The sequence below is a fragment of the Mesoplodon bidens genome (assembly GCF_964165515.1).
Source record: "Mesoplodon bidens genome assembly, chromosome: 2".
NCBI classification, from domain to species: Eukaryota; Metazoa; Chordata; class Mammalia; order Artiodactyla; family Ziphiidae; genus Mesoplodon; species Mesoplodon bidens.
In genome coordinates, this window is record NC_138177.1 from 173,968,397 (window position 1) to 173,992,123 (window position 23,727).

Below are 23,727 nucleotides of genomic sequence, written 5' to 3' on the forward strand. Positions count from 1 at the left end.
TTCGTCGCATTTCATATTCATGGGGCTTTGAGAGGAGGAGGCGCGGAAAGCACCTGAAGAGGGCTGTATAACGTGCCTTCCCCACCCTCCTGCACCCAATCCTCACAAGGGAGAAGGGAGCCCTGTTGTCACTTCAACGCTGGTCACACATGTGCCCCTTTCAGGCCGTGCTGGCCCCTTACTGGCAGTGTGGCGAGCTGTCCACCGGGGGGCACCAAGCAGCCAGTCATGGGTTCAGAGGCCCCAGGCCTTCTCTGTTCTACCCAAGTGGACAGCCTTTGCTCCAGGCCACCAGCCACCAGCATGCCGACACCGGTCCAGTTTGTGGAGCCTCTGGGATGTCGGCTGCTTTATGTCATCAGATCAGCCCCTCTCATAGGCATTGCCCCATGCCACGTACCTGGACTGCTTGGAGCTTCCCATCGGCAGGAGGAGGGGCAGGGTGGGAGCAGCTGTGGTTAAACCTCAGGATCATTTGACTTAATAGCATTTTTGTGCCATAAACATAGGGGTGGGCAGAGACATGGCAATAGGCAGCTTTGGGTCCTAGAGTGGGTGTTCGTTTCCTCTGCCCTGGACACTTTGGGCTTAACGAGGGTCCATGCAGGCCTGCCTGTCGCAGCTTGCCCTTCAGAGCCTCTCCCTGCTGATGCCCGCTCTCCACAAGGCACGGGGGTCACTCTTCTTCGGGCCTGGCCTCCTGCAGCTCTTACCAGGCCGAGGGGGAGTCCTCTCCCTTCCCCAAGCCTAGAGTCTGTCACATTCAGCTCAAGCATCTACGTCCAGCTTATCAGATGCTTGAACTGGAGAAGAATTTGCTTGATCCAAGCCCAACCACTTCCCACTACACGCAAAGACCTTAAAGACGAGGGACAGCAACTCCATGGTAGCCTGGTCCCCTGCCCCTCCCAGTGGGACAGCCTGACCACAGGTGTCCCAGCTGCTCCGCTTTCCATCCTTAGCCATTACCCCTTGCCCTGAAATGAGGAGGCCACGGCCAAAATGCAGTGAGAACGATTAGAGCTTTAATGGACATTCAGTAACTTCTCAGTGACCATTTTCCATCTTTTTCCAAGGGGCTCAAGCTGCCAGTATTGCCACCCCACTGAATGCTGAGGGACGGGGGTGAACAGGGTGAGTAAGGGGTGTAGTACCCTGACTCCAGGCCCCTGAGCAGGGCAAGGGTCAGACACTGTTGAGTGGTGACAGTGGGCCATTCATGCTGGGGCAGGGCTGGCAGCGCTGAGATGGGTCTAGGGCACCATCCTCCACCATTTGAAGGCAAAGGGCACCCGGCGGATGTTGGCACAGGAGCAGAAGTCTCCGATTTCAGTCAGGTAGCAGTCAAAGTCGTTAATGAAGGTGCACTGGAATCCCAGGGGCTCTAGCAACTGGCGGATCTTTTCCTCCAGGCAACAGGTACCATTGATCTGGGGCCCAAAAGGCTTGGGGATGCCCAGGTTCTGGCCCATCACGATCATCTGCAGCTGTCAGAGAGGCAGTTAGGATGAACAGGGGTCAGAGCCGTGGAAGAAAGGCCCCTGTCCCTCTTCTAAGGAAGGAAGGCCACTGGGCTCATTGCAAGGGAAAACCCAGCTGCCTCTGCGGTTGGGCTAGACCAGGAAAGACAAGCACAGGGTACCCCTTCTCCAAGCCTGTGCTCAGACAGACATTGCCAATCCATCTGAGCAAACTCCACCCCGCTCTGCTTAACCCTCCAACGACTCCTGATATATTTCTCAATAGCAAAACCAAAGTCTTGCCCAGCTGAGGTCTGCCAACTTCCCTGTTCCGTCCTCTACTGCATTTCTCTTGTCCTGGCCTAGTCTTGTTTGTGCCATAATCTTGCCTACCTCTACTGGAATGCTCTCTACCCCCAGTTTTGCCAATGGACTTCTGTCCATTTTTCACGTCTTAATTCTAGCATCTCTTCCTCAAAAGCAGCTTCTCCCACCATTACCCATACCTCCCTACTCCCAGGGCCTAGGAAGCCTCCTACTGCATGCCCAGAGGGCCTCACTGGTCTTGTAAAAAGAACCCTGTGCGATTGAATGCAGGACCTGTGTCCCTGGGGCTCAGAGAAGAGGCCTGCAAGTGTTTAAGAATTGATGAGCCCAAGTGTCTCAATTCATTCTAAGCACCTACCTGATGGGTCACAGTGGTGAGAGAAAGGTCAGATGTAGGCCACGGCTGGGAGGCTTGGCCTAGCAGGGGTCTCTGATATACCCACACCCCCACATTCCCAATTCCTGTTCTAAATAGGAGGGTGCTGCCCGGATACATGGACAGGAAGACCTCATCAGGGAGCTTGCCCATGGTCTCATGGCCAGCAGACGGCTTTACCCCCTCAACTCTGGTGGAGCCCAGCGTCCCCGTCTGTGAGGTGGGCCCTTGAAGTTGGTCCCTGTCTGGCAAGTCGTCCAGCCTGAGCCCCCGCTCACCTGCTCCCTGGAGGGGTCTCCTCTAACTGGGGGAGAGAAGGGCTTTCGCCTCCCTTCCTCTCAGGCGCCACTGTCTGCTGGGCCCCGTCTCCGCAGTCTAGCACCGTGTCCGTCAAGAGACTGGCCAGAGTCGGCCAGACTGCCCCCAGCCCCAGCCCGGGGACACCCAGCCCGCACCCTGCGCCCCTCACCAGGTCAGGGAAGTAGGGCCTCGCGTAGAGTTTCTCGGTCTGCTCGCTGGAGGGGATGTTGGCGATACGCTCCAGGCAGAAGAGCTGCGGGATGTCGATGATGTCCTGCTCCTCTAGGCCCAGCTCCCTTTTCAGGATGCTGCGGTTCAGGTCGATGCACTTCTGCGGGGCGGGAAAGGGCCGGGAGGGCAGCAAGCTTGTCGGGTACCGGCTACCAGCCCAAAGCAGCTGCATCTCCTCGGCACTGACTGCAGGGCGGGGGGCCGGCGCTCTGAAGTCGGGGCTCAGAGCAAAGGCCTGGTCTCGAGAGGCTGGGATCCCTCAGCTCATCAGCGCCAGGGCAGCTCCTAGTCCTAATTCTGCAGTAGCATGGGGCCCCTTAGCCCTCAGTCCTGGCCAGAGTGGGGGACCTGGGCAAGGGCAAGAATAGGTCCTCAAACCCAGGCACTTGCTCCCATCCTTAGGAAGGGACACCAGCAGTGGACCCCCAGGGCACTTCGCTGCCCAGATCAGCTAATACCCGATGCCTGAGCATCTCCTAGGTCTTGACATAGGGCTCATGACCTCACACCCATGGTGCGTGTCACCGGGGCTCAGAGATGCTGTTTGGACCCCCACCTGGCTGCTCCCACCCTGCCGTGCCCGGAGGCCTCCCCTGTTTCAGCAAAGGTCAGGGCACAGAGCTTGCCTTGGCTGGGAGCCATAAGGACTCAGAGGACCAAGCGGTTTTGTGTTGACGGGTAACCTTGGGCCTGTCATCGTCTTTTCTCCAGGCCGTGGCTTCCCCGCTAGAAGTTGTTTAATTTCTGGAAAATCTGCTTCTCACAGCCTGTGATTCACATTTTAAGGGACCTGAGGTGCTGGGTGATTCTAACTCTGAGCTGAAGGGCCGCTTCATCCAGAAGTGTTGAGAAGGCCCTGGTGTGTTCTCTGGTGCCCAGAGCTTCCTAGAGAAGCCAGGGTCGGGGAGGTCTTCTGTCGGGAGGTTGAGCTACAGCACTGTCTTTGGGTCCAACACTAGATGACTTGGGGTTCAAACCTGGTTCCCCAGTTCATCGGCTCAGACTGGCGGCTTTCTTCTGAGCCTTGCTAGCCTCATAGACAAGGTGGGTTTACTTCATAGGGTTATTCTGAGGATTAGAGTAAGGGATTGTGTGTGATGCTCGGTCATAGTTATTGCTCAGTTAGGGACCCGTTGCCAAGGCGGTCACTGCCTCCCCCTGCCTTTTGGAGAAGGTCCCCAGTCCTTGGCCCCTACCTCCACATAGGCGTTCTCCTTCCTCATATTTTCATCAGCCAGAAGTTGATTGATGGTATTGGCCTCCCTCCCTGTAGGAAGGAGGAGAGGGCGGGCAGGCCTGTGGGCCAGGGGGAGGGCCATGTGGTCCAGGGCTGGGCAGACTCCAGTCCTGGGCACAGCTGACTGGGTATATTCTCTGGCCAGTGACGACGGTGGGTGGCCTGACTGGCCTCCAGGGACCCATTCTAGGTCAAACATCACATGTGGGGACTCAGCAGGGTCCATGAAAGCCCAGCAGGACTTCCACTGCCACAACCGGCCACTCGGTCCCGGGTCGGAGGGGAGGAGCCTGGGATCGGGTCTGAGGCAGGCAGCCTGGACCAGGTGAGCAAGTGCCATCGGCCCCCACTCACCTGGGCACCTCCATGCCTTCTGTGTACAGCCTGGCTACCTGCCATTTATGATCTTGCCTGGGTTATTTAACTTTGTTCTTCAGTTGCTCCACTTGGCCATCAGCTGAGATAACACAAGGTCTTTGGTGTGTGACAGGTAGCTCATACTCAAGGTCGCCTTCCATAAGCCCTCCTAGAACCATGAGATCCTGGGCCCCACCTCAAAATTTGATCTGAAATTCTGCATTTCTCACAAGTTCCCAGGTGATACTGAAGCTGCTGGTCCTCAGGCCACACGTCGAGAACTTCACCACCCCCCACTCCCTTTCTAGGTTTCTAGAAGGTTTAGAACAGAACTGCTGTGGCACCAGCCCCCACAATCTCTGCTTGTCCACTTATGTCTTCCTGCAGGGTGACCAGGAGACCCTGAAGTCCCAACACCCAGGTACTTAACCCAACCTTCCCCGAAGAGATCCAGACACCAGCGTTGGTAGCATCTGGTTTGTCCCCCACTACATGGAGCCATCCGTGTGTTAAGTTCCCCTTTGCACATATTTTAGCAGCCTCTCAGCCATCCCAGAATTTCTGGCTGATCTGCCTGTCCTGTCCTAGTACCACCAGAATTACCCTGAAAGAGAACAAGATGTTCTAATATGGTACATTTCATGCTTTTATGCTTCCCTAGGATCCTTTTCTATCAGGAGGAACCAAGTAGAAATGGTTCTCTAGAAAGGACATCTGGGACCGAGGAGCTGCCCTCTATTGCGGTGGGGTGGGGGGGGTCCCCTTACCATTAGAAAGGAGCTGATCTTTTCTAATCCCTTCAAACACATGTGCGTCTCCATAGCCCTCCTTCTGTTTCTCCTTGAACAGTTTGTAGCAGGAGCTGGGGCTGGCCAGGAGCAGCCAGAAGTCCTGGGAATCAAAGAACTAGGGTCAGATTCTAGCTTCCCTTCCAGAAGTCTCTGAAAGAGAGTGGGAGACATCCTCTCCAGCCCCCAACACAGACCTTTTTGTCCTCCACCTTGTACTGTGCAGGGATGAAGCACATGAACTCATAGGCATGGCCGATCATCAGCCAGTCGGAGAAGAGTTCCACTGGGGCCTGGACTTGCTGGGCGTAGAGGAAGTCCCGGAGGGTCTTACTCAGGTTCCGGCAGTCCTTGCTAAAGGGAAGATTGTTAGAACAGCCCATGAGCTGGCACGGCCCAGGTTGGCTGCCAACTACTCGGTGAGTGCCAGGCTACCTTCGGGTAACTGGCTGCTCTACCCATTGGCTGGTCCATAGGGGGGTGGGGTGGTTATTAAGAATCCCTTACCACTGTAGAGCACGGGGAACTATATTCAATACCTTGTGAGAAATCATAATGGAAAAGACTATGATAAAGAATAGGTATACAAGTATAACTGAGTCACTTTGTACAGCAGAAATTAACACGACATTGTAAGTCAACTATACGTCCATAAAAATTTTAAAAAGAATCCTTTACTCTGGCTCAACTCAGGACTGAGCCAATGGATTCTAGATAAAGACTGAACCCTGGGACACAAGTTTTTCCTGGATTTAGATGAGCGACCACCAAGAAATCTAGCCACACATCTTGTGGCAGTAACATCATGTTGGGTCAATAGGCCAACCAAATTTAGCATGCTTCAATTTAAACCCTGGAATCACCACTCAATGAGTGGTTTTTCTGCTTTTTCTACCTCTAGTCTCCTACATGAATCAAAGATTCAGAGGTCCTGACTTGATGGTTTAAGGTCCAGAGCGGATGACCTGCTGAGTCCTCTGGGAATCAGGTGGGTCCAGGTGAACTACAAGAGTCCCTCCCTTTGGTTTTAAGGCATCTGGCCACTACCTGGCCTCTTGCCTCACCTGGGGTAAAAGCTGCTGCCAATGAGGATCCTGCCTAGAGGGTATTCTTTCCCTTGGGCCTTGACAGGTGGGGACACCATCAGGTTCCCAATGGAGTCTATGCTGGCCACCGTATGGTCCTGGGTGCGTTGGGTCATGTAGCCAACCCCAGGGCTCTGGAAGGAGACCCAGCAGGGGCAGGGTGTTAGGAGGCACAGACGTTAAGCCTCAGTCTTACCCCATTCCAGACTCAGTAGATTCCCACACCCCCTTCCCCCAGAGGCCACCTGGGCCCCCTCCCCTGGCACCCATCACTTCCAGCAGGCACCAGGCCTGAGAGGTTGGACCAAGTTCAGATCAGTCAAACCGAGCCCCCACCAGTGAGTATTTCATTGGGAAATCGTCGAGCTTGGGGAGCCGAGGGGTGTCGAGGACCAAGGAAATAGTCTTCTGGGGAGCCTGGGTATAGCAGAAGGCCATCTCATCCTGGAGGACACAGGGAAACAAGCTGTGAGTTTCTCTCGCTCCATCAGCTGCTTTCCTGCATCCAGTTTTCCAGCCACAAGTGCTCCCTGTACACGGGCCACCTCCAGAGAGCAGGTACAGGGAGAACCCCCTTCTTCCCGCCACCTCCTGCTCAGCCCTCAAAACCCTGCGCAGGCATCCCGCCCTTCTTGGGGATTTTCCCTGGCCTGTCCTTCTGTTCATCAGGTTTAAAACCTGATGAGTCACCTAAGATTCTTCCTCCACTCGTCTCCTGCACCGAATCCATGAACAAGCCTTGTTGGCTTTATTTCCAAAATATGTTCCAAGTGGACTCCTCTCTGGTACTATTCAGGGGAAGCCACCCGGGGAAGACCACCCCTTCCCCATGTGACTGTCAGGCCCTCCAATCAGCATCTCTTCTATTCCTGCCCCTTCCGAAGGCTGGCTCTCTATTTCTCAGCCAGAGGCTCTTTTTAAAACCTAAGTCAGAACGTTCAACTCCCCTGATTCATACCATTCAATGTCATCTTGTTTGGTTTCGTTTTTGCTGCACCGGCAGGGCTTGCGGGCTTTTAGTTCCCCAATCAGGGATCGAACCCGGGCCCTTGGTGGTGAGAGCACAGAGTCTTAACCACTGGACCGCCAGGGAATTCCCCTCATCTTGCTTGGGATTGGTTTCTTCTCTTCCTTACCTTTGTGTAAAAGGTCCCCGATAGATAATTTAGCTCTTACCTACCTCTGACGGTAGTTCACTCTGATGTGGCCACACCAGCTTTTCTGTTCCTCACATGGTGGATCTTCAGTCGGCTGTTTCTGTGCCTGAAGGGCTCCTACTTCTAACCCACCCCCAACCCCAATCTTTGCACGGCCAGCTCCTTGCTTCCAGCGTTTGAAGACGTTCCTGACCACGCAAAGCACCGAGGTTAATCTAGTAACTCACTAGATCATATCGTTTGCTTGCTTTCATGGTACTTAGAGTTCTATCACGGCAAGGTCAGGGGCAGAAGTCGGCCCCTTTCTCCTTCATCGCTACTACATAGACAGGTCCTCCATTTGTGACTACAGACCAGACCTCAAAAGACCGGACTCGACACTTCCTGCTCAGCCAGGGTCGAGCTGGACCCTGGGGCAGTGCCCCGGGCCTGCCAGCCTGTAGCTGGAGGCATCAGCCCCTCAGACACCTGGGCCTTAGGCTTAGGTGTTCTATGGTCTCGAACACGTACGTTTTGGAATGGGAGGAGGTTGGACTCTAAGCGTTACCCCTTAGTGGCTAGGACTTGGGCAAGTCATTTCATCTCAGCCACCACTGACCTCCTAAGAACAAAGATGCCCCTGGTTAGTCTTAGCTCTGCTGGAAGGCTGAACAGAAGCTGGTGAAGTTTGTTGTATGTGCCGCACATGGTCCCTCCCACACCCCTCCCCCACAGGTGGGGGGTTACCTGGAGCCACCTGCCCAGGCGGTTGGGGTCCTCGTAGACAGATGCCACCTGGATGTTACTTCTCTCGCTTAGCTCCATCACTGTGTTCACGAAGCCCTGGACCTGCAGCTCTCTGCCACGGGAGATAAGCCGGCTCTAGGAAGGCCTCCAAGGCTCCCCGACTGGTCATGACCTCTCTGTCCCAGGGGGACAGAGAGATGATGCTGCTGCCCGTGAGGTAAGCAGAGCTGCTGTCCCCCCACTTCATGGAGCAGCAGCTGGTAAGCTCAGGGCGTGCCTTGCCCGGAATCACTTGGTTTAGCTCATGGCAAAGTCAAGTCAAGAACTGCTAGTGTCTCATTAAAAAACTAAAAATGGAACTACCATACGACCCATGGTTATGGGTCATAATTATGATCATAATTCATAAAGATACATACACCCCAATGTTCACTGCAGCACTATTTACAATAGCCAGGACATGGAAGAAACCACCGCTGTTGTTCCATCAACAGAGGAATGGATAAAGAAGATGTGATACGTATATGCAATGGAATATTACTCAGCCATAAAAAGAATGAAATAATGCCATTTGCAGCAACATGGATAGACCTAGAGATTGTCATACTGAGTGAAGTAAGTCAGACACAGAAAGACAAATATCATGTGATATCGCTTATATGTGGACTCTAAAAAAAAAAGGGTACAAATGAGCTTATTTACAAGACAGAAGTAGAGTCAACGGTTGTAGAAAACAAACTTATGGTTACCGGGGGGAAAGGGGAGGAGGGATAAATTGGGATGGACATATACATGCTACTATAAATAAAATAGATAACTAATGAAGACCTACTGTATAGCACAGAGAACTCTACTCAACATTCTGTAATAACCTATATGGGAAAAGAATCTAGAAAAGAATCTAGAAAAGAATGGATATATGTATAACTGAATCACTTTGCTGTACACCTAAAACTAACAAAATTGTAGATCAACTATACTCCAATAAAAATTTTTAGAAAAATTGCTAGTGTCAGTCTCCGCTCTCGTGTCCTAAGACCCTGCTTGTCCGTACTCTGCAGTCACATTCCACCCCCTGCCCCAGTGATCTAGGAAATGCCCCAGGCTCTCCTGCCTTGATCTACCCAGAGCGCTCACTCTTCTCGCTGCAAAGGGGCTGTACTTTTCTCCCGAGAAGCCAAGAAGCCTAGTGCCCCCTTGAGATGGCCAGCAAGGTTGTCATATTCATATGGTTGGCAGGGGTGGGTCTTGAGCCCTGAGGTCTTAGTGCCGTCATGTATAGCACCAGGCTTACAGGTCCACAGTGTACATCCACTCCTTGTTGGAGAGAAACAGTGATGTTTGGGGCTGACGTTGAGACCACCCATTTTACCAACAGGTCCTCATGAGTTGAATGCCAGCAAGGTCACCATTGGGAAGTGTAAAAAATTTGGATTCTATTCCAGGTCCAAAGCTTGAATTGCTATTCCATGCTACTGTTCCAAAGAACCTATTTTTCGATTCTACACAGACAAGACAACAGGGAACTGGCCAGCCTGACAAGGTCTGAAACCGTCTGAGATGTGTGCTGGGGGAGGAAGTATAGCCCCAGTCTTGTACACCATCTGTGGCAAAGCTGGATCAAGCCATGCCTGAATACCACCCTTATGGGAGAGTGTTAGAAGATCAGAGTCTCAGTAGATGCCTCCTGTGAGTGAACTTCTGTCTTCAGATACAAAAGACAAGGAAGATCTTATACCTGGATATCAGTTGTCAGCAAAATCCCTCGAGCTCTTCCCTTTTACCTTCTCATTCTGAAGCCTGGCATTCCTCTGTGGACCCTACTCCCTAGCAGCCCTCCCGTGGAAGAGCTATTTTTCTTCTTTCCTTCCACTGAGTCTGGAGGAGGGATGGACGTACTCCTTGCCATGAGGTGCTACGGCCAGGCCACCGTGACCTCTTCAGATCCTTGACTTGACAAGGTCTTATTTCTACCCTCCCATCCTAATGGTCTCACCACCTCCAAGATCAACTGTCCAGTTCCATCACCTCCATCTTCCCTGCTCACTTTGGTCCCTGGGCCAGCAGCTTGATATCACTGTGATGCCTGGCCCTCAACTGCTTTTATTCCCATCACCCCGTGTCTTTGCTTTTCTCCTTATTCAGCTTTGAGTCTGTGATGCATCATAATAATTATACCCTTATCCTTCCCCTTGGGCTTATCTGCCTGGCAAAACTACAACCCTGGTTAGATTCAGTTCTACATTTCTTCTTCTCTAGAGCTCGTTACCAAAAATAGTTGGAGAAAAACCACAGTGACGGTTCTCTAAGTTGGCAACTTCAGCAGGTCCTTAGCACCAGACAGCATCCTACCACTAACAGTTCCTCTGGTCAATTTGCTCCTAGAAAGTGGGTGAGCTGTCCTACCTATTAAGGCCAGTGTGACCTGTTTGCTTTTTCCCCACCAAGCTTTCCCCTTCTCTGCTGGATCACATCCATTAGCATTATTCTTTGCTTCCCTTAAAAAACAGCCTTCCCTTTCCCAAATCCCTTTCAGACCATTTCTCTGGCGTTTTGCAGAGTACTCCCCTCCCATTCTTCCTTGGAAGCAATTGTGACCCCAGCACACTTTCAAACCCACCACCCAGGATCACGCTCTGCACAGTGGCCTCCATCTTGCCAAACCCAATGGGCACTTTATTCTCCTCTTGAAATTTCCCATCGTTGGCCCCTTACCAGGTATCACCCTCCCCTAGCCTCTGGGTCTCCGCTCTCCTGGTTTTTATCTGAACTTCTTCTTCCTTCTCAGGCTCCTTTGCTAGGTTCTTGTCTGGAGCCAAGGGTTCGATGGCTCTAGAGCTCACTTCTCAGCCATCTTTCCCAAAATATTCCCTCCTCCTCTGAGCTCAGCTAGGCCTGTGGCTCTGAATACCCGCAACGTGCCAGGGCCCCCCCATCTCCAGCTGCCAGACTTTCCCTTGAGCTCCAGACACTTAGAAACTTAATGGGTGTCTCTAGCTTTATGTCTCCAGAGCCAAAGCACCAATTTACCCCACCCCAGGCAGGGGCACCACCATTCATCTCATTGTATACCCCAAACCCAGGGGACACTCCTGTTTCTTTGCATCCCATCCCTCAGCTAACTTGGGGGCAGGGGAGCCTACCTTCCAAGCAATCCTGAATCTAACCACTGCGCTCCCACCGCCCCGGCCCAAACCACGGCTGCGTCTTGCCCACGTGATCACAATGGCTGAACTGGTTCCTTTTATTTGTACCTCTGGTTTTCCACGTGGCTGGAGTGGTTGTGCAGAACCCTGGATGGTTTCCCACCGGTTTTACCTGCCAGAGTCTTTTCTCCCCTCCTCCAGGCGCATAGCTAGAGATCATTCCTGGCCTCCCTGCCGTTAGGTGTGGCCTGCGCCTCTTCAGGCCATTGGCACGTGAGCAGAGCAATTCAGGAGCCTCCCAGACTCCAGCAGCGACAAATGGGTGGCTTTGCCCGGACTTTGGCTCTTCCCCTTTCCTAGGGGCCGGGCCTCAGAAGTGCCTGTGCTCAGCCTCCATCATAAAGATGAAGCTGCCGCCCCAGGGGAAAGCATTATCACAGCCTGAAAGGAACCAGGGCCCCTGACTGCCACTGTGGGCATCTAGGTGGGAGAAAGTTGACTTTAAGCCACTGTCTGGGGGTCCGTTACAGTCCTGGAGGCTACGCCCTAATACGCGGAGGCCCTGCTCACCTTGCCCTGTCGTCCCTCCCTCTCCCCTTGCCTGCTCTCTCCTGGTTCTGCAGGCTTCCCTGCTGTCCCTATAACAATCTCATCCTTACCCCTCCATCCTTTTACCTGGCTTTATAGTCCTGGATCCTACCTGAAACCATGCTGTTTGTCTGTCTCCCCTTAAGACCAGAGGGGGACCGCCGTGGTCACGGCTCCAGCCCCAGCCTTGTAAGTATCCAAACAAGCATTGGATGACTACCTCAGGTGGAAGGATTTCACATTCCTGGTGAGAAGTCTAATCATCTTTACCCACCCCGCCGACAGACAGGAGAGCATGCCAGTTATAGAAACAACCCGGCCCAGGCAGCCTGAGGGTTTCTTACCTGCACAGGTATACCTCTAGAGGCATCTGGGTGCTGGGCACAAAGACGCAAGGAGCTACCCGGAACACCACCGTGTCTTTGTACACCAAGGTCTCTGGAATCGACTGCGATGTAAGACGAGGTGCTGCTGGTGACCTGGTTCCCCGTCCACCTTCTCCCCCTCCCCCCCCACCGGGCCTCCAGCTGCTCAGCCCAGCCCACCTCCGGGCCCTTACCTGTCCTCTACAGGGCTCTTACCCGAAGGTGGCATGACACCCTAGCTCCACCCACCATGCTCCCATTTCTCTGCCCAGCTGTGACAGGTCTCCCTTCCCCCACAGTCCCTGCTCTGAGGGCCGCTTTTCTACCCGGGGATGTACCGGGTCTTGAGACTCTTCCACCAGGGAGGCTGAGTAGGAAATCAAGCCCGAGAAGCTGGCGGATGGGAACTCTAAGGCTTCAACGTAGAAGGTTTCCTCCAAGTCATCCTCGACGGGGGCCAAGTTGTAGGTGTGCTGGTCAGGCCCCAGCACCAACTCGAAGGTGCTAGAGCTGTCTTCTAGGAAGGAGAGAAGGATAGACCGGCTGCTGAAGGAGCCCGGTGCCCATCACCACACCCAATGGCACGTTCCTCAGGTCAGAAGTCAGGCTGGGAGTCCCAGGAGAGCGGGGGTCAAGAGGGCTTTTAGGCCCCTAGGTTCCTGGTGTTTAGGGCTTAGTGGACAGCCAGGTGTCTGTTCACAAACGGGGGCCAGTTTACTCACTCTTCAAAGAGGTGTCGGGAGCCGGGACTCAGATGAAAACATCTGCCTTCAAGGGGTGAAGGCTCATGGTGGCTCTACGCTTTGGCCAACTTTGGGGAGAATATCATAAGTCTTCAAGATGAGGAACTGTACAGAGATAGGCTTGGAAGCCTCACCCAAAAAGCCCGACCCAAGCTGGGGCCATGGCCTGCTTCACCGGCCTCTTGCTCTGGGTTGCAACACAGTGACCACCCGAGTGGGGCTGTGGCTCGCCTCGCAGACTGGCTCCAGGCGGTTCTGCAGAAGAACCTCGTCACAAGGGCTAGGGGTGCTGGCTGCAGGCTTGGCCTTAGTGTGTGGCAGGGCCAGCTGGACAGCCCCAGCGCTGGGGATGTACCTATGTGGCCTCCTGCTTCTAGTCTGCCTGGAGGCTTCCTCGCTTGCCCTGAGCCAGACCTTGAGGGGGCGAGACCAGATGACCACCCCTTGCATCCCCGCAGGGCCCCCGCCCAGGGCTCTCAGCAGGCGTGCTTGGCGTGCTGCAGGGCTGGATAGTGACTGCCCACCATCTGGTCTCTCTCCAGCTGCCGGGGGCCTTGTCTCGTATCTAGTCGCTTGTTCTTAAGCACAGTTAACGTTTCTTGTGGACTTACTACATGCCGGCAACTGGGGTCGGGGCTCGGACTCATTTGCATCCTCACCATCCTTTGGGGCAGGTGCTGTAACGATCACCTCCATTATACAGAAAAGGAGGCCAGAGGACCAGCCACAACACAGTTACCTTTACCTAGAAGGCCCTTTCTGCCTTCGCTCAGCTTGGCTTAACCTGAGCTCTCACCACCTCCACTCCCCAAGCCCCTGCTTGGTACTTAGCTGTCTGTCCATCTGCCCTAGGCTTTGAGGGCAGGTAATATCCTTATCCTTCTAGAGCAGGAGCCCCAGGGCACAGAGTAAACACTCCCTTGAACTGTGCTCCTTTTTTCTACCTTCTATGTACCCCCTGGGCTTAGAGGTAGGGCAGGTGCCCTTTGATCTTCGATGGCACTTCTAGACCATCTCTTCATTCCTCAAGAATCCTATCCCTTTGAAGGACATGCTATCAGATAATGCCACCTGCCCCCTTCCTCGCTGTACCTGACTACCACCCTTACCATCCTCCGTGGATTGTTCTAGAACTGGCTTGTCTCCACCACTAGGGTGCTGGGTACCATTTACACCATAGACCAGACCATCCAGTCCACTTCTGCGACCTTATTTCAATGAACTTGAGTTCTGCATCACCTTAGATGCCAATGTCAAGGCTCATGGCTCAGATACCACCTCCAAGACAGATCTGGCGTCTCTTCTTTCAGTCTCTCCAGCTCATCTACGGTCTCATCCCAGCCCCAAACCTTTCTACACGGCCACCCTCACTCCCCTTTGCATCCTCCTCATGTTCCAAGACCCATTACCTGACCCACTACCCTGCACACGCCGTCAGCTCTCACACCAAGACCTCAACCCTGGCATTCAAGCAGCTGGAGAAAGCCACACTTTCTAGATCTTTTTAGATCTTTCCTAAAAGAAAGATCTTTTAGGATATGATCAAACGTCAGAGGGGGCCTCAGCTGTACTTGGAAACACTATTTTGTGGCCATTAACTCTCCCTCTTCCCATATTCTGAGTACTGTGTATTCATTCCTATAATTTTCTCCTGAATCTATTTCACCACCTCTGTTGGATGGGTCCCATCTGCACATGGATATGCCGTGTTCTACCATTTTCAGATACTGTTCCCCACCCCCACCCCATGCCAGGCCTCACCCAGTTATTACCGCCACATACTTCCCTTTATGGCAGACTCCTTCCATGGCCTATGTTCGCTGTGCCTGCCCATTTTACTCTTTTCTTTTGGCTGTACTGCGCAACTTGTGGGATCTTAGTTCCCCAGTCAGGGATTGAAGCTGGGCCACCGCAGTGAAAGTGCTGAGTCCTAGCCACTGGACGTCCAGGGGACTCTCTACTCTTTTTTATCCCCACTGTTCTTTTTATCTCCACTGTTCTTATCAAGGTCACTAATGACCAGCTTTGAAAATCAACTTTCCCGCTGATCTGGGCATCTTAGTCACTCAACAGCGCTGGTCATAGTTGATCACTGCTTTCATGCAAGTGTTTTCCTTTTTGTCTCGAACCTTATGCTCTGGCTTTCAATTTCTCCGGAAATTTCTTAAATTCCTTTGCTCTGTCTTTTAGACTATGGCTCTCCAACTTCAGCTCAACTCAGCTTCACCTGGAGGGTATGTTAACACAGTGTGCTGTGTTGCCCTGCCCTAAATTTCTGAATACTTTAAAAGGCAGGTAGGTAGCTTGAAGTATGGCATCAAGTATGGCATCTTGGGCAGGTACACACACCCCTGGCCTCCTGAGCAGGCTCCAAGGCCCATCCAGCCCAGCCCACCTCAGAGTTGCCTGGACATAGTGGGCTTCATAGGACCCGAACAGCCCTCATGGCCTGAACCAGGCCTAGAGCCACAGTTTCTAAGGCTCATTTCTAGCCCACATGTCAAAGGACCACATACAACCTGGGCTGCCTTCTCTGCTAGTCCCAGGTCACTTCCAGTCCAGCTGTGACCTAGGTCTGCAGAAGAGATGGAACAGCCGCCTTGGAGCTGAGGCCCCCGAGCATGGGTAAGGAGGGAGCTGTGGCACGCTCTCCCACGCTGGACACAGAGATGGCCCACTGTAAACCACATGCTCTCCAGTTGCCCGGCTGAAGCTAGACTTGGCTTTTAAAGAAAGTAGCAAAGAGTTCAATCTTAATTGAGAGGCTCTGAATACTGAATCCGTTTAGGGAAATCCAAAGACTTGTTTGTTGAAGGGTATTTTGCTGGAGCTGGGCACATCCACTTTCTAAGCCAGCAGCCCTCCACGCTTTCATCTGTAGAATAGGGACAGGCCACCTGCCTGCCACACGGTACCTGGGCTGTGTGGTACCTGGGCTGGATGTGTTAGCAGAGCTGCCCCTCTGGCTTCCCAGCCTCTGGATTCTCAAAACCTAAGACAGCCAAGTCTCGGTTAAGAAACAGATGGATTCGCCTGGCAGGAATACTTGGGAGAAGACATTAATCTATACAAGGCTATAGCCCCCATTTCATCTAACGCCCACCTCTCTTCATCCAGCTATGAAAGTCCTGTAGGGGAGGCACGATCATCGCCCCCACTGGGGAAAGTGGCTTGGAGGTACGATGACTCACCCACGTGTACAGACTTACTCCATGGTGAAGGTGGCAGCCAGAGGATCCCAGGGACACAAGTCCGGCTGTAATAGACCCTGAGCTGCTGCTCTCGGTCCCCAGCTGGCTTCTGACGGGGACCTGCCGGGAGCAGGTGTAGCTGCACCTGGCCCTGGCAGGTTGAGAAACCCTCACCTTGTGGCCGGTAGACTCTCGCCTTCTCCGACTCTTCCTTGGAGGTGTGGAGAACCACCCGGCATTTCCTTAAAATGCAACTGGGTCCCTGAACTCTCAGTATCATCTGGGACAGACTCTTTGTTTCTGAGCAAAAGACAAGGCAAAGATTCAGGGGCTTCTGGAGGCCAGCGCTCTAGGGGTGGAGGGAGCAGTAGGGTCGGGGGTGGAGGGGCTTGTATCCTGGAGCACCGAGGACCCTGTGCCTCCCGCTCTGGCCGAGGCCTGCATCATTGTCTCTGCTACTTGCTGCACATATGGCTACAGGCAACTTGCCACGGCTGGGGCCCACTCTGAGTGAGGGTAGCATCTACCCCATCCGTTGTAAGGGGTAGATGGTCCCCACAAACACCTGGAACAGGGCCTGGCACGGTCAGTTCAGCGTGCGTTCCCCTCCAGCCTTGGTGTGAACCAGGAAATCCCATTCTACTGCTGGGACCTGGAATCTACGTCCAGACCACCAGTCAGGACCAGATCCAAGAGGGCTTTTGCTAGGACACTCAGGGTCCTGCCCCAGGCTACAAGAGGGTTTTTAGGAAGGGTCTCGCCTACCCCTTGTGTGTCTTCATTTGGTCTTCTCAACCACCTGTGATGTCCATTTTATCATCCCCATTTTACAGATGGCAAAACAAGACCAGAGAAGTTAACAGACTCAAGTTCATGGCCAGGAAGTCACTGTTTGTTACTTGACATCAGAGCCTGTGTTCTATGCCAAGGGGCCCCTTTCTGCCCAGTTACATGCTTCGAGCCATTAAGCCATTGAAAAGAGACGTGATGGGCCCAGAGCAGGGACATCAGCCTGGAATCTGGGTTTGCTGAAGGGTGGAGCAGTGAAGCCCCAGGGGAGGCAGACCCCAGGGAGGAAAGTGGGTGATGGTCCTTGGTCAGCGGCCAGTTCTCACCCTCTGTAGAGAACACCTTGCTCTTCCTGTCCACGGGCTGGTGTGTGTCCGCAGGGCTGCAGTTCACAAGAAGGATGGCACCCCAGCCCTTGGGGCCCCAGACCCAGTTTTTCTGTAGAGAAGACAGGAATGTTGGTTCAGGCAGAAGCCAGGTTAAGTCCTTGGCTTTGCAGACGCTACTCCACCTCAGGGGCAGAGTCAAGCCTTTCTCCAGGGTGACAGGGACCTCTAGATCAGAGTTTGCCCACTCAAGTACCTACAGGGACAGGACGGTAACATCAGGTAAGCGGGCTGAGAGGAAGGCGGAGATCTAGATGTGGGTTACCAGTTTTTACCTTTGCTCAGCGTCAGGGGAGGAGGGGTCTGGGGCAAACTGAAGGAGACATGTCCCATCTGAAGCGGGCAGCTGACCCTCGGGCTTGTTGGTCACACGACCAGGCTAAGATGGGAGACTAGTGCCACCAGACATTCTAATATTTTGAAAGAGCTAGAAATTGACGTCATCAGTGCTGATTTGTATTGTAGCAATTTGACACTATGAAGGCCAAATTGAGTCTGTGGGCCAGATCTGGCTCCTGGGCCCCTGGCCTGCTTCCTGCCCCTGGCAGCCTCACCTTAGCCTGTTTGTCATTTGTCTCGAAGTGCCCACTGCGGTCGACATCCACATCCAGGGAGAGCTCTGCAACAGGAGGGAGAGGTCTCAACCATCTAGACCAGCTGGATGCCGCCTTGGAGCTGTAGGTAAGTCCCCAGGGCTGCCTAAGGGTGGTATCAGGGTCTTCCAGCCTTTGGGGCATGCTGCCGGCTTGGAAGAAATTTCCTCAGAGGCAGACAGTGTCTCGTGAGCAAGCCTGGGGAGGCCCAGGTATTCATGTATCTCCCCCAACCTCCTGGGAGGCCACAAAACAAGTCCGCTGTGGTCATGAGGCCATTTGTGCCTCTTGGCTTCTTCCAAGGTGATTCCTACTTGGAAGGCCCTCCTCGCCAGCCTTTGGGAAAGCTCTTGGCCCTCTAGGACACAGCCAGGGCTCAATACACGGCAATTCCAAGCCCCTTTAGAGCTTAAGGGTCTAGGCTCCTGCCCAAGTATCACCACAGAGGCTCCTTCTGGGTCTTTCCATCCCACCTTCCACCACTCCCCACCCCGCTGACCACTGCGTGGCTTTACCCTGCTTGCATTTTTGTTCATGACTCTTGACATTCTCAGCTGGAATGTCAAGGCCAAGGGCACAGACCTCGTTTACTGCTGTCCATTCAGCACCTGGCACGGATGCTCAAGGGTGCCCGTCACCAACCAGGTACTGTCCTAGGTCCTAGGGATGCAGCAGCGCACAGGACAGGCCCTATCTTCTTTGATCTTAGGATGTACGTGTGCGTACTCACGCACACATGCGGCAGTGGCAAGGGGTGAAGAAATAACTAAAATACGTATTATGTCCAACGGTAAAATGCCGCAGGGAACAAGGGGATGGAGGGGGTGTCTCAGTTTTGGATCAGAAAAGTCTTCTAAGTGTGAACAGAGACCTGCAGGAGGCAAGAAAGTGACCCGTATTAGTATCTGGGGTAAAAGCAATTAGAATAGGAAGTGCCTGGTGGGAAGTTCAAGGGTCAGAGAGGCCAGTGTGCCCAGAACAGGATGAACAAAAGAAGAGAAAGAGGCCGTGGGTTAGAGGTAGCGTAGGGGCCAGCTGGTAGGGGCCAGCTCGGGTAGGTTGTGTAGGTAACGGTGATGCCAGCTTTAATCTGAGGGTGGGCAAGCGGTAGGAGGCTTTGATTGGAAGAGATGTTATCTGATAGCCTTTTAGAGAGGTGCCTCCCTGGGGGCTGAATTGAGACTGGACCTGTAGGAGATCAAGGACGGAGGAGGGAACCGCACTAGGGACCTGTCGGTGACCCAGGCAGAGGTGACCATGCCTCAGACCAGGCTGAGAGTTTTGGTAGTGGCTGGTGGCTGGATTCGAGCTAGACTTAAGGGAACACTGACAAGATTCATGATCAACACGGACTAACAGAAAAGTAAGGGCGACACCAAGGGCTTGGGCCTGACCAGCTGGAAGGATGGAGCTTCTAGCACAATGGGGGAGACTACTAGGAAAGAGGCACTGGGGGGTGGAGGGAATCAGTTCAATTTGGGGTGTATTAACTTTGGTTCAGACTCCAGACTCCACGCTTCCCATGCAGGGGCGCCGGTTTGATCCCTGGTCAGGGAACTAAGATCCCACATGCCAGCGGGGTAGGGCCAAAAAAAATAGATAAATAAAATGAAAAGGAGAAATGTTGATCTGAAAATTGCATATCGCTCTCTCTGAAACACTCTCCTAGGGTAATTTGATCTGGTTTAACATATAGGAAAACTGCCTATCACTCTCAGTATTCAACAAATGTTACCTGTTATTATAAAAAAAAGGTTTGAGACATTGGTCAGACACTCAGAAAGCTATGCTGGTGAGTAGACCCCCAAGTTTATGGGCGATGCTGGGCTAGAGAGTTTTGCGAGTCACCTGTGGGCTGTGCGTAGAGCCACGTGACCGGCTGCCTGAGCCCTGCAGCACTGCACTGAAAAGGCAGGGCCGAGGGGTGTGGCCAAAGGATCCAGCACAGGGATCTGAGAAGGAAAGGCCAGCTGCAGAGGGCCAAAGCCGAGTGCAGGGTCCCTAAATGGCTCAAGAAAGGACCACCAGTGTCGTGAACACTGAGGACAGGTCCAGGAAGAGGAAGAGAATAGACCACTGAACTGAGAAGGTGTTCAGGGGCTCAATGAGGGCAGCATTGGTGGCAGGGGTCTGGTCTGAGCAGGTTCAAGGGAAAGTGAGGAAAAACTAAGGATGCAGAGAGGTGGGGGAGTGGAGTTTGAAGACAACATAGAATCAGGTCTAAGAACGGACATTATAGCTGGTTCCTTAAGAGGATAGGCATAATAACTTGTTCCTATTAAGGGAATAGATATAGTTTGTTCTGGAACAATCTAAAGGGGAGGGCAGGAGGGGTAGTGGCTTCCTACATCAGTAAGAACTGCTGAAGGAATGTTATTGAATGAGAGGGGAAAGAGTCTGGCATGGTTAAGATTAACTTGGGACCAGACACGTCATCCATTGCAACAGAGGAAGAGGAATGTAGGGCCCTGACACAGGTAGGTGGATGACGTGAACACATGGGGTCCCGATGGCCTCTGTTCTGGTCAGAGAATGGGGTCAGCAGTGAGCTTTGAGGGACCATGGGAACGGGTACTGTGTGAATCCATCTGTGACCCACGGGAGGCATGTCGTTGCAGGGAGAGCCGCCTTCAGCTCTTCTCGCCTCTGCAAAGCCCACCCCTCCTCTCCAGGACTGGGAGGACACTCACCAATGCTCATCAGGTAGAGCACAGCTGTGGCCGTGGGGACATCCTCATCGTGCTGGTAGTAGGAGACCGAAACCTGTGGAGACAGCACCCAGCACCCCTGGGAGCATTAGAGGGCAGGGGGGCCAGAGCAGGACCCTGAGCCATGTACCTGAGTCTGGCCTTTCGACCTTGGTCTTGAGTTACAGTTTCTGAGCTTCCGGTGCCTTGCTGTGAGCCAGTACAGAGTCACCGTACTGTAATAACCCCCGTGTATAACATGCTGTGACCCTCCAGGCCCTTCCACACCGAGGCCTCCCAACAACCCATCCAGGTGGGCTCTACCCACAAGGGCAGAGAGATCGAGGGACTAAATCATTCAGCCAGAAAAAGGGGTGGCATAGAATTTACGATCTTGGCTGTCCAGCTCTAGAGGTCAAGCTTTAAGTTACACTATACATCCTCCCCACTCTACCTGCCCCTCCTGGGACCCCACCTGTTGCCCCATGAGATGGGTCATGAGGATGTGGGGCCTCCAATGGGTTAAGCTGCCCAAAAGGAAGCAGGACACTGGGGTGGGATAGTCTTTCCTGTGTCCCACACCAACCTCTGCTTCCAGAGGAGTCTTTAGACAAAGACCTGCCTTTCAGCCACTGGCCTTGACCACAGGCCTTCATCACGAACCATGGAACTAGCCATTAGCTGGGGCCAGGAGTAAGCATCTCACTGTGGATGGTGCTGAAGGCTGAGCCCTGGGCGGAGAACATGTCTCAGGTGCTCTAGGCTCAGCTGGGCCACATCACAGCCTCATCCCTTATCTGTGAGATGCTCAGTCTTACCTAAGTGTATGACCTGCCTGTTAGGGAGTTGCCTGCCCTGCGCACAGAGTGTAGAGGGGGGTGTACCGCCCTCAGTCAGCCCCGCTTAGTCCTCTGCTAACTACCCTCCAGAAAGTTCTGCCAACACGAGTCCCCTGGTCCTGAATGTGCTTCCTCAGCTGTTCTCACCCTCGGCTTCACATTGGAGTCATCTGGGAGCTGTGAAGCCCCAGAGGTTGATTTCATTGGCAGGGGGTGTGGCCTGGGCATCAAGTAGTTCTAATCACTCAGAACCACTACTAACCATTCAGACTCTGATGAGCCTGTTCTACGAGGTGGAAGGGCACCTCTCCCTCACAGGGGCTCCGTTAGGGTGACAGCCTGCCCAGGGGAAAGGGCACGGACTTGGACTCAGATCCTGGATCTGTTCCACGGTAGTTATGCTATTTAGGTTTACAGGGGTCTCTCTAGCTCTGTTTCCTTGTTATGTAAAAGGAGGTAATGCCAGCCTCTGGAAATTCAACTCATGATACCTAGTGCTCAGCGCTGAGCTCAGCGTAGCTCTTGAGGTTCATTAAGAGGCTCCACATCTGGGAGATCAGTCTTAGCCAAAAAGCCCATTTGAGTTCTGCTGCTGAAACCTTTTAAGCCAGACTTCAAAAGCAGCTAATTTGGAAGCTGGTGTCCTGGCCAGAAGCACATATGGAGGAGACAGACATGCTTGAGCTTGAATCCCTGTTCAGCTGATTACTGGCTTGGGCAGAGCACTTCCCTCACTCAGTGCCTCAGTTTCTTCATCTGTAAAATGGGGTCACGGAGTGCCCACCCCACAGGTTTGTTGCAAGCACTGAGTAAGGTCAGATGTGCAAAACATTTGGCACTGAATTTCTCATAGACTCAGAGCTCAGGAAACGTCAGCTGTTAGGAGGGAGACCCCAGGGGTTGTGTTAGCTCCATCTCCTGGGAAAGTCCCCCTCATCTTCCCCCCAAGACCTACCTTGCCCTTGTCGTTGGCAGAGCTGGGGGATGTCATCCCCACCAGCACGTTCGTGAGATGTGACAGGGGCCACCAGTTCATGGCAGCCTCCTTCCCAATCTTTACTGGGTCTGTGCCGTAGATTTGGACCACGACTCCCGGAGAGCTATCGACGGTGAAGGACTCGCACTGCTGCGGGGCACACCTAGGTAGCCCAGCAAGGAGATAGAAGTTGGGGCACAAAAGCCTCACCTTCTCGGCCTAGAGTGCAGCTGGCATGGAGGGGGATGGACCCCCAGCCTCTCAGGTGCTGAGACACCCTAACTTATGGTCAGGGCAGTTTGGGGGGTCCTTCCTAACACAACTTCAGCCTTACTCTTACCACGCCCTGCTCCAAGGACCCCCATGTCCCCCCTCTGACAAGATCCAGCCCAGACCCCATCCTCCCACCGACACTCTAGAAGTTACCAAGCTATTGATACATCTTATTTATAAACTCCTGACTTCCAAGGTGGGGAGAGCCACTTGTCTCAGCCACAAGGGATCCCTACAGGGGAAAAACACTGGGAGGTCTGTGCCGTGACCTGGGGAAGACATGGCCTTGTGAGTCACCTCCCCACCGAGGCTCCAGCTCACAGGAGCCTCCCTCACTCAATCCTCACGGGTGCCTTGGGAGCCAACCTCACCCCGAGTTCACACGTAAGGGGACCAAGAAGGGGCAAGGCTCTTGCTTCTAAGGCCCCACAGCCCATGAGGGGGAGAAGCAGGACTGGGAGGCCCTTAAAGACCCAAACTAGGCTCCCTGAGACGAGGCAGGACAACAGGGTTATATAGGGAGAATGGAGGTAACCCCCAACTCCCGCATAATCCAAGGGCAGCCTCGAGAGGGGAACGAGGCACCAGCCCGGCCCCGCCCCCAACTCCTCACCCATTGACATCTAAGTAGATTTCCATGCCCTGCACACAAATGGCATGGGCAGGGCTGTCCAAGGACAGATGGACAATGCTCTGGAAGGACATAGCACGGCCCTCCAAGCTGACCGCCCCCAGACCTGCTCAGCAGCCCTCACAGAGCGGCCTCGGATGACCCCGGGGCTCCCCCATCGCCCTGCCCTCTTATGGGCTCAGGGCCCCTCCAGCCCGCCCCCTTGTTAAGCAGCTACCCAAGTGTAACTGATTTTCTCCATGGAGGTTTGCTGGGAAGAAGGGAGGTGCCGAGGAGCAGCTGGGGTCAGAGCCCGTGCATCACGAATTTATGAAGCACCTAGTGCCTGCAGACCCTCAGAGTCTGAGGCTGGCTGCCTACGTCTCCAGCCTCCACCTGGGAGCAAGAGGGGCTCTGGGAAGCTGGTGCCTGGGACTGGTCAACCTGGCCTTGGCGCTGGGGGCTTAACTCAGCTGGAAGCTGTTAGGAGCACATAT

The 23,727-nt window shown here is 53.6% G+C and overlaps 1 protein-coding gene across 1 annotated transcript; it reads right to left on the reverse strand.

Annotated features, from left to right (window-relative positions):
- Positions 1-1,143: 1,143 nt before the first annotated feature.
- PADI6 (peptidyl arginine deiminase 6) lies at positions 1,144-23,325 on the reverse strand (the record flags this gene model as incomplete). Its single annotated transcript, XM_081215690.1, has 16 exons — positions 1,144-1,487; positions 2,633-2,794; positions 3,891-3,961; positions 5,056-5,179; positions 5,274-5,430; positions 6,141-6,295; positions 6,498-6,605; positions 8,045-8,156; positions 12,123-12,226; positions 12,482-12,660; positions 16,252-16,377; positions 17,193-17,304; positions 17,807-17,871; positions 20,536-20,608; positions 22,327-22,510; positions 23,234-23,325. The coding sequence occupies 16 exons, from the start codon at positions 23,323-23,325 to the stop codon at positions 1,254-1,256; spliced, it is 2,058 nt and encodes a 685-aa protein (XP_081071816.1). The 3' UTR covers positions 1,144-1,253.
- Between the last annotated feature and the right edge of the window lie 402 nt (positions 23,326-23,727).